The 11110-nt window shown below is 40.7% G+C and overlaps 1 protein-coding gene across 3 annotated transcripts in view; it reads left to right on the top strand.

Annotated features, from left to right (window-relative positions):
* Positions 1-1955, top strand: part of TBC1D23 (TBC1 domain family member 23) — a 64761-nt gene extending 62806 nt beyond the window's left edge. For 2 of the 3 annotated variants that reach the window (XM_003893854.4, XM_009199152.3), the window contains one exon: positions 297-1955. In XM_003893854.4, the coding sequence (XP_003893903.1) occupies positions 297-378 (82 nt within the window). In that variant the 3' untranslated portion in view covers positions 379-1955. The remainder of the gene's footprint in view (positions 1-296) is intronic. The other variant, XM_003893855.4, reaches the window with a different exon arrangement.
* Positions 1956-11110: the final 9155 nt, after the last annotated feature.

The following is an 11110-nucleotide window of genomic DNA, read 5'->3' on the forward strand; positions in this document are numbered from 1 at the left end:
TTTTATCTTGTGTTTTATCTAGCTATTACCTATATTTAATAATGGCTCAAAGAATTTTAGCTTTACACTGTATGAAAAATGACATTGCCTTTGCATTTAGGTTTTCTCTCTTTCAAAATAAGCTTTGGATTATGTTCAAATAAGCTATGGGAGTACATAGGAGGCATTTCTGCTGGGTTTGTGGGTTAGGGAAAGCTTCCCATTGGAGGCGACCTATCAGCTGAGTCTTGAAGGGAAAGCACTGTATTAATATATATATGTGTGTATATATATATGTATTTTTTCCCTCCCCTTAGGTATTTGATTCCAAATGCAGGGGATGCTACTAAAGCCATAAAACAGCAGATCATGAAAGTTTTGGATGCTTTGGAAAGTTAATATAAAAGAAAATTATTTAAAAAGAAATTAAGACAACCAAGAGAAACATGGACATATACTTCCTGGTGAATACTAACTGGAGACCTTTCATTTGCTCATGGGGCTGCTTAAATAGTAGGTCTAAGAAAGCATAAATTATTATAATCAATCTGTGGACAGTAAACTTTTTAAAAGTGTTTCTTTTGCATTTTGGTTTTATAAAATGATGTATTATAAAGGTCAGTTATTAAATTACTTTGAAGTAACTGACCCTGTGCCCTTATGGACTAAGTAAGGATACAGAATGCAGTTCTGTTTTGAAGAGCTGTTTTAAGGGAACATGCATCACTTTCGGGTTCAAAAACAGCTGTACATGTACATATCTGCAGTGTCTTCACTGAAAATTAGAGATAGAATTAGTTGAGGAGACTTCCTTAATTGCTAGATTGTTTTACCCACTGAGCAATGTCAGAAACTAAGAACATAAATAATTCATTCACTGTTTCTGTTCTTCTTAAGAAGAGTGAAATCTTTTTAATGGAATGGTTGAAGATTCCTGCCAACTCAAAATACAGTACAGCTAGTAAAATGTTGAAACATCATTTTCTAAATCACCTTTGCTCCATTAGCTAATTATTTGGACACTAAATGCTTCAAAGATAAGAAACTTCATCCTAACGATTTATAAAGAGCAGTTGAAAGCATTAAAATAAGTAGGTAGGCTGTTAAGATTAACATTTTGGGGACAGAATTGTGTCTGTAAAAATGTCGTTGGTTTTTATTACAAGTGGATTATTTGATTTATATTTTAAAACAAGTGTTTAAGCCACATTGATTTGTCCTCATTGAGGATTATGGTCTGTAACCACAGTAATATCCACTTATATAAATGCCAAATAATCAGAGAGCTTATAAAGTACAATTGTTTTTGTCATCATTTTCTGAATTTCTTTCTCTTCTTTTGGTTTTATCCTCTCATTGAAGTTCCAGTGGTTTGAATTTATTTTTGGACACATTGTCTTAATGTACTGAAAATTGCTCTGCTGTGTTTTGCAGAGTTCTTCATTTCATGTATAGTGGTCCATATTAGACACATTTGGTAAGAGAAATCCAGGAACACATTTAGGGCCATGGAATGATATTTTGTAAAATCCATTTGGGAAGTTGCAATACCCACAATCTGACATGTCCTAAAATGTAATGGATTATCTCTAAGGGGTTGATGGGAGAAATATTTAGATGTACCTGGTTAACAGCCAGTCATTTTGATTTACTTATGGAAATCAAGTGAACAGAAGGCAACATAATTCAGGAAATCTTATTCTAATATCTAATAAAAACAGTTTGAGTGGTTGAAGACATCTGCATGAAATTGCACCTAGGTGTGCATTACTTGGTATAACTCTCCCCTAAAACTGTTGTATTGCATTTTTTCCCTTTTCTTGGCACCCCTTTAGAAATGTGCTGAAGTCTCATTTTTCACCCATTTCAGCCATGGGACATTTTTCATAATATTATTGTAAAGATGTTTGTGTTACTGTTTATAAATTACAATTGTAAATAAATTAATACAGTTTGCTCAGAACTTTCTTCTTAAAGACACTGTCTCTCTCTTTCTTTTCCCTATTTGCAAATCTCTTAAGACCGCAAAATTAGAGAATTGAAGGCATTTAGTAAGTTACCTACTACCGTGAACTACACAGTTATAGGATTATTTATGACTATTAAACAAAAATACATTTCATTGAATGTTCTAGGCACTTGTGTAGCTCATCCTCCCTTCACTGGCCCACTGACCACAGAGCTGGGAATCACTCTGGGGTGGCCACCTCTCATGGGCTTTCATGATTGCACAGGTTGCAACTTTAGGAGGTTGTTATTTTTTGTATTTTCAAGAGAAGGAAACCAAGGCTCAAAGAAATTGAGTGAAAAGAGAAAGTATTCCTCTTATCTCCACACTCCCTGGAAATTATTTTTGTCTATGAAGGTATACAATTATTTCTCCTGTATAGGATTGATGCCATTTGCTCACCATTAATAAAACTTGGTCATTATGATAAATTTGTATTGACATACTCAGCCGTTTTTGTCACTGTGTTTCACACAGGACCTTTAACTCCTTAGCATGATACTCTGACATTAGACTAACCAGCCGTAACTTGGCAGTCCTAGTTAAAATTGATAGTTTGATGTGGGGGACCCCAACCCTGTAGGTTGAATGAGTAATGAATGTAGTATCTCAGTTTGAACATTAACATCTTGAACTTAACATACTTATTGAAGTATTCACATGCCTTAAAGTTCCCCCTTTTCAGTAGTTATTGGAATATCCACAGAGTTGTGCAACTCTAGTTCTAGAACATTTCGTCACCTCAGAAAAACAGAACAAATCTATACCTGTTAATAATCACTCTCCTTTCCTCTTCCCTCCAACCCTTACCAAGCACCATTTTACTTTCTGTCTCTGTGGATTCCGGACATTTCATTATAAAAGGAATCATACATTGCCAGCTTTTTTCACTTAATATACATATTTTGTTTTTCTAATTTTTAAATCACATCTAATTCTTCAAAACATATATATATATATTTCTTGGGTGGGGGGCGGTGAATGGAGTCCCACTGTGGCGCCCAGGCTGGAGTGGAGTGGTAAGATCTCGGCTCACTGCAACCTCCACCTTCCCTGTTCAAGCAATTCTCCTGCCTCAGCCTCACGAGTAACTGGGACTACAGGTGTGTGCCACCACACCCGGCTAATTTTTGTATTTTTAGCAGAGACAGGGTTTTGCTATGTTGGCCAGGCTGGTCTCGAACTTGTGACCTCAAGTGATCTGCCCGCCTCAGCCTCCCAAAGTGCTAGGATTACAGTCATGAGCCACCATGCCCAACCTCAAAACATAATATTTTAAAGCTTCATTTGCATTGTAGCATGTATCAGAATTTCATTTTTTGTGGCTGAATAGTATTTTATTGTATAGATATAACTCATTTATTCATCAGATGGTGGACATTTGGGTTTCTTCCACTTTTTGGCTTTTATGAATAATGCCCTGTGAACATTTGTGTACAAATTTTTGTGTTATACGTTTTCAGTTCTTTTGGATATTTACCTAGGAGTGGAATTACTGAGTTGTATGTTAATTCCATGTTTAACTTTTCGAGGAACTTCCAAACTATTCCACTTTACTTCCCCACTGGCAATATGAGTGATTTCTCCACTTGCTTGCCAATACTTGTTACTGTGTCTTGTTGATTATAGCGATCCCTAGAGTGGCCACTGGGTACACCCGCAAGTTCACTAACTGGGCAAGGAAAAACAGGTTGCCCATTTTCCATATCAGTGGAGTTTGATGGAAAGAGAGGCACATTTTTGGAGTTGTTATTATGTGTCAGAGAGTGGAGAACATTGATTAAGGAAGCATTTTCATTTTCCTGATTGATGAGAAAAGAATTCAGCTATGGTCACTTACCCCTGCGAGAATGTTATGCAGAGTTTTATGTGGCATGCAGTGTGTTATGTAGTGCTTAATAGAAATATTTTTTTTACCGAGGACTTTTAAGGATCAAGGACTTAAATCTAAGATCTGAAACTATAAAAATTCTGGAAGATAACATCAGAAAAACCCTTCTAGACACTGGCTTAGGCAAGGATTTCATGACCAAGAACCCAAAAGCAAATGCAATAAAAACAAAGATAAATATTTGGGACTTAATTCAACTAAAGAGCTTTTTTCATGGCAAAAGGAACAATCAGCAGAGTAAACAACCCACAGAGTGGGAGAAAAATCTTCACAATCTACACATCTGACAAAGGACTAATATCCAGAATCTACAGCAAACTCAAATTAGCAAGAAAAAAATCCTATCAAAAAGTGTGCCCATGGAATATTATGCAGCCATAAAAAAGGATGAGTTCATGTCCTTTGTAGGGACATGGATGAAGCTGGAAACCATCATTCTGAGCAAACTGTGACAAGGACAGAAAACCAAACACCGCATGTTCTCACAGGTGGGAATTGAACAGTTAGAACACTTGGACACAGGGTAGGGAACACACACTGGGGCCTGTCGTGGGGTGGGGTGAGGGGGAGGGATAGCAGGAGAAATACCTAATGTAAATGATGAGTTAATGGATGCAGCACACCAACATGGCACATGTATACATGTGTAACAAATCTGCACATTGTGCACATGTACCCTAGAATGTAATATAATATTAATGTTTGTGCTCTTAAGTATAATAATAAAAAATTCAGGACATATAAAAAGTAAAATTGTGTTCTACCACAAAAGAAAGTGTGCTAAGGACATGAATAAACAATTCTCAAAAGAAGATATACAAATGGCCAAAAACATGAAAAAATGCTCAACATCACTAATGATTAGGGGAACGCAAATCAAAACCACAATGTGATACCATCTTACTCCTCCAAGAATGGCCATAATCAAAAAATTAAAAAATAATAGATATTGGCATGGATGCTGTAAACAGGGAATGCGTCTATGCTGCTGGTGGGAATGTAAACTAGTACAACCACGGTGGAAAACTGGAGATTCCTTAAAAAATTAAAAGTAGAACTACCATTTGATTCAGCAATCCCACTGCCGGGTATCTCCCCAGAGGAAAAGAAGTCATTGGCTGGTCGTGGTGATTCACACCTGTAATCTCAGCACTTTGGGAGGCTGAGGCAGGTGGATCATCTGAGGTCAGGAGTTGGAGACCAGCCTGGCCAAAAAGGTGAAACCCTGTCTCTACTAAAAATGCAAGAATTAGTTGGGCATGGTGGTGGGCGCCTGTAATCCCAGCTATTTGGGAGGCTGAGGCAGGAGAATTGCTTGACCGCAGGAGGTGGAGGTTGCAGTGAGCTGAGATCACGCCATTGCGCTCCAGTCTGGGTGACAGAGCAAGATACCATCTCAAAAAAAAAAAAGTCATTATAAGAAAAAGATAACTTGCACATGCATGTTTATAGCAGCACAATTTGCAATTGCAAAAATATGGAACCAGCTCAAATGCCCATCAATCAACAAGTGGATATATATATATGTATATATATGATGGAATACTATTCAGTCATAAAAAGGAATGAATGAATGGCATTCGCAGAGACCTGGATAATATTGGAGACTATTATTCTAAGTGAAGTAACTCAGGAATGGAAAACCAAACATCATACGTTCTCGCTCATAAGTGGGAGCTAAGCTATGAGGATGCAAAGGCATAAGAATGAGACAATGGAATGTGGGGACTCGGGGAAAGAGTGGGAAGGGGGTGAGGGATAAAATACTACAAATTGGGTGCAGAATGTACTGCTCAGGTGATGGGTGTACCAAAATTTCACAAATCACCACCAAAGAATTTACTCATGTCACCAAAGACCACCTGTTCCCCAATAACCTATGGAAATAATTAAAATAAAATGAAAAAAAAATAGACTCCCACAAATAATGGGCAGTGGTTTTGAGCAAAGTTTCAAAGGCAATTCAATTGAGAAAGGGTAGTCTTTTCAACATATGGTGTTGGAACAACTAGATACCCACATACAGAGAAATTAACCTCACCCTTTATATCTCAAACCTTATACAAAAATTAACTCAATGGATCATACAGCTAAATGTGCAGTGTAAACCTATAAAACTAATAGAAAACAGGAGAAAATTTTCATGATTTTGGGTGAGGCCATAGTTGTTAGACATATGAAAAGCACAATCCATAAGAATGAATCACGTCTATAATCCCAGCACTTTGGGAGGCTGAGGCGGGCAGATCATGAGGTCAGGAGTTAAGAGACCAGCCTGGCCTGCATGGTGAAACCCCCTCTCTAATAAAAATACAAAAATTAGTCGAGTTTGGGGGTGTGCGCCTGTAATCCCAGCTACTCGGGAGGCTGAGGTAAGAGAATCGCTTGACTCCGGGAGGCAGAGGTGGCAGTGAGCCGAGATCGCGCCACTGCACTCCAGCCTGGGTGACAGAGCGAGACTCCATCTCAAAAAAAAAAAATTAATTAAAAATAAATTTAAAATTTTTGCTCTGCAAAAGACACTTAATAGAAGGGAAAGACAAGCTACATACTGGGGGAAAATACTGTACTTGCAAAACATACCAACAAAGGATTTGTGTTCAGAATATACAAAAATTTTCACTACAACAATAAGAAAACAAAACAATGGGGAAAAGAAGCATTTCTTCAGAGAATCATGGGTGGCAAATAGGCATGTGAAAAGATCATCATTAGCTGTTGGGGAAAAGTAAAAACCACAATGAGATGCTACTACACACCAGTTAGACTGGCTAAAATTAAAAACAAAAAATGACAATACCGAGTGCTGGTGAGGATATGGAGGGAGCAACTAGAACATTCATACATTGCTGGTGGGTGTACAAAGTGGTACAGACACTCTAGACAACAGTTTGGCAATTTCTTATAAAGAAACATACGTTTACTATACAACCCAGCAATCCCTCTCCTAGGTATTTACCCTAGGGAAATGAAGACTTACATCCATGCGGAAGAGTTCATGGTCATAACTGCTCTACTGTGCCACCTCTTTGCTGTTTGCTGTCCTGGAAACAGTAGGCCAGAGCTAGTGGCCTTCTCAGTACTTGCTTTTCTCTTCAGGTTGCCAGCTTTACTGCACAGGTACCTGTCTAACCCACATGGGAATATTAAGTTGGTTTCCCAACATTAAGCAAGTTGTCCAAAGTTACATGGTGTGTCAGCACTGTTTTGAACTCAGGTCTCCTGATTTGCAGAGAACTGCATCAGAAATTTAAAAATTCTATGTATCTATTCATGTATGTGTATATTTAGATGCATACACACTCTTTGACTCCTCGCTGTACACCGTTCTAACTCATTATGATAATTCCCAAGTTTGATCCTTTGCTTTCTGTAGTATCATACTCTTTCCTTCTCGGATTGCATCTACTCATAGATTTCTTCTCTTATTCTCTGCAAATGACTGCAGTTCTGATTTTCAGCCCCTAATTTCTGACTGCTGTTAGCATTTGCATATTGTGGTGTTACGAGGTATTCACACACATACATACACACGTTTTCAAGCACAGTCCCTGACTCCTATAGCCTTGTTAAGTCTTTTGTTAGAATGCCAGGTGTGTTAGGCCTCAGGGGCAGGCCCCAGGAAACAGAATCTCCCCGCCTCTCCTGCTCTCCTTTTCACCTGCCCCAAGGCAGGACTCTAACCTTGCAGAGGCTGGGTCTTAAAACTCTCCTGAGCGCTCCTGCGCTATGCCTTGGAGGAAGGAATGCTGATGACATGAAGTTCCCGTAGAAGCCCAAGAGAACTGGGGTTGGAGAGCTTCTGGATAGCTGACCACGTGGAGGTTCTGGAGGGTGGTGTGCCCAGGAGGGCCTGGAGGCTTTGTGCCCCTCCTCCCATAGCTTGCCCTACACCTCTTCATCTGTAGCCTTTGCAACATCCTTTATAATAAACCAGGAAACATGTTTCCGTGAGTTCCGTGAGCTGCTCCAGCAAATCATTGAAACCCAGAGATGGGGTCATAGCAACCCCAACTTGAAAGTGGTTGTCAGAAGTTCTGGAGTCCAAGACATATGGCTGGTGCCTGGTGTGTCTTCCTCAGGTAGACAGTGTTGGAACTGAGGAGGAGGATACCCAGCTGGTGTCCACTGCTTGGTGGTAGGGAGGAACCCCCTCACATTTGGTCACAGAATTCTTCCGTGTTGATGATTGCTGTGATGGTGATGTAAGAGCAGAGGAAAAACACGGAGAGTTTTCCTGGAACACATATCCACCTCTCCCCCAAAAACTGAGCTCATGTTCCCGCAGACTCAACTCATACTATGAAGCGGCAGCTGGAGGAATGCTGACGGAAAGGAGAGACCAGTTAGGAAGTGCCTATAGCAGTCTCCCCAAGGTGAGCAAGGCCTACCTGTGGATGGTGGTGGTGGGAACTGAAAGGAGGAATCAGGGACATTTCAGGAGAGTAAGAAGAGCCCTGTCCCTTACCAGAGGCGGGGAATGAAAGACTCGAAAGTCACTGAAGTGACTTAGATTTTCCTGGAGGGCTGGAAAGCAGGGAGAATTAGAAAACTGGGCATAAATTGTGGTGCCTGTAAGTGCTGGGTGGAGAAGCTCTTGGAGGTGATACACTTAGCTTCACATAGTTGAGTTTGAACTGATGTTAACATATGTAAATAGAGATGGTGGCAGCTGGAGATGTTGAAATAGGTCCTCTGGAGTAAAAATTAAAATCTGACTAGTAACAGCCTGGAAATGGTCATTAAGCCTGTGAGACATGGGTAGAAATGAGAATAGAGACTGAAAAGGCACACCAGATTTTTAGCTGGGCTTTCAAGATCCATTTGGCCCGGTAGTTTTGTTTTTTGGCCTATTTTCATATGTCAGATGAACAGGAACATGGAGACAAGGCAGAGCTGCTGCAGAGAAGGGACAGTGAGGGGAGTGGTGGCGGGCAGGGCTGCACAAACTTCACCCTTCAGCCAGATTCTTCTTCCATTATCTCTAAATCCTTTTACATATAGGTGAGGAAAAGGTCCTGAGGGTGAAGTGATTTGCCCTAGGTATTAACATCCCAGTGTCAGAGCCAGAACCAGAACCAGAACCCAGTGACTAGTTTTTCCATTATGCCCAGAAAGTTCTTTTTTTTTTTTTTTTTTTTTGAGACGGAGTCTCGCTCTGTCGCCCAGGCTGGAGTGCAGTGGCCGGATCTCAGCTCACTGCAAGCTCCGCCTCCCGGGTTTACGCCATTCTCCTGCCTCAGCCTCCGGAGTATCTGGGACTACAGGCTCCCGCCACCTCGCCCGGCTAGTTTTTTGTATTTGTTAGTAGAGACGGGGTTTCACCATGTTAGCCAGGATGGTCTCCATCTCCTGACCTCGTGATCCGCCCGTCTCGGCCTCCCAAAGTGCTGGGATTACAGGCTTGAGCCACCGCGCCCGGCCTATGCCCAGAAAGTTCTAAAGAAAGGTGTAAAAAACACACTTTCATTTAGCTTTTCCTTCTCTAGGAACAACCCTAGTGCCCAGAACACCCATAGTGCCCAAGTCAGCAGTTTCCCTGCATGTGACAGAGGGACAGTACCCATAGGCTTTTGGTCTTGATGGCCTTCTCCTGGTCCTGCTTCTCTCTCTCTCTTTTTTTTTTTTGAAATGGAGTCTCACTCTGTCACCCAGGCTGGAGTGCAGTGGCATGATCTCGGCTCACTGCAACCTCCGCCTCCCATGTTCAAGTGATTCTGCTGCCTCAGCCTCCTGAGTAGCTGGGATTACAGGCATGTGCCACCACGCCCAGCTAATCTTTGTATTTTTAGTAGAGACGGGGTTTCACCATGCTGGTCAGGCTGTTCTTGAACTCCTGACCTCGTGATCCACCTGCCTCGGCCTCCCGAAGTGCTAGGATTATAGGCGTGAGCCACTGCACTCAGCCTGGTCCTTCTCTAATGGCTCCTTTCCAGGCTCCACAGTCCCTTCTTCTTCCGCATGTGCCTTTCACACTCCGCTTGTGTGTTCTCATCCAAATTCAGAGCTTCCTCTCAGTTAAAACTGCTGAGGACTCCTAAGTCAATTTCCGGCCCAGACATCTTCTGAGCTTGAGGCTTTGGTCCAGTTGCCTACTGGGCATCTCCACCTGGATGCCACGGCTCATGCCTAAAAGGCCAGCACTTTGGGAAGCCAAAGTGGGAGGATCACTGGAGCCCAGGAGTTTGAGACCAGCCTGGGCAACATTGTAAGAATCCATTTCTAAAAAATTGAAATAATTTGCATTTTGAACAAGCACTTCAAATAACATGTCCAGCCAGGTTTAGGACCACTATTAGATACAATGTTATGCCAATAAAATTGGAAGTCTAGATGAATTTTTTTTTTTCACAGGTTGTCCGTGACCAAAGGTTGACCCTGAAACCTCATAGGTTAATGAGCATAGCAGAAATTAAAAGGGTTTTAAAGGTCTTCCTGCTACAAAGCCAAGTCCAGATAGTCTCTTAAGCTGCAGAAAGACCATAACTGCTACGTATTTCCCCCCAATTTTTTGTTATGAAAGCTTAAAATTTTAAACTTCTACAAAGTTTTAATCTAGTACCATGAACACCTGTATCCTCCTCCTAGATTTAATAATTAACATTTTGCCATATCTGCTTTATCTTATGTATTTTCTTTTTGCTGATGATTTTCAAGTCAAACATTCTGACAGTTCATCCCTAAATACGTCCTCATTTTCTAAGAATAAAGACATTGGCACAATCACAACATATAGCACACAAAATAATTCATAAAAGCATCGAATACCTCATTCATATTTAAATCTGCCTAGTTGCCCCCAAAATGTTTTTATAGTGTTCTTTCACAAACCAGGATCTGTTTCAGTATAAACTATTCTGGGGCATTCCAAAAGGTGGTAAGTTTTGGAATTTTGTTCCACAAGTTTGACAAGGCACAAAACCACAAAACACGAAAATTAAAAAGCAATCTAATAAATAAAAATGCAAAAATCAGAGTCTATAGGCTGGGCTCAGCGGCTCACGCCCATAATCCCAGAGGCTCACGCCTATAAATCCCAGCACTTTGGTAGGCTAAGGCAGTAGGGTCTTGAGCTCAGGAGTTTGAGACCAGCCTGGGCAACACAGCAAGACCCTATCACTACTAAAAGTAAAAAAAAAAAAAAAAAAAAAGGAAAGAAAGAAATCGAAATAGAAATAGCCAGGAGTGGTGGCGTGTGCCTATAATCCCAGCTACTTGGGAGGCTGAGAACG

This window comes from Papio anubis, chromosome 2, assembly GCF_008728515.1.
Source record: "Papio anubis isolate 15944 chromosome 2, Panubis1.0, whole genome shotgun sequence".
In the NCBI taxonomy this organism is placed as follows: Eukaryota; Metazoa; Chordata; class Mammalia; order Primates; family Cercopithecidae; genus Papio; species Papio anubis.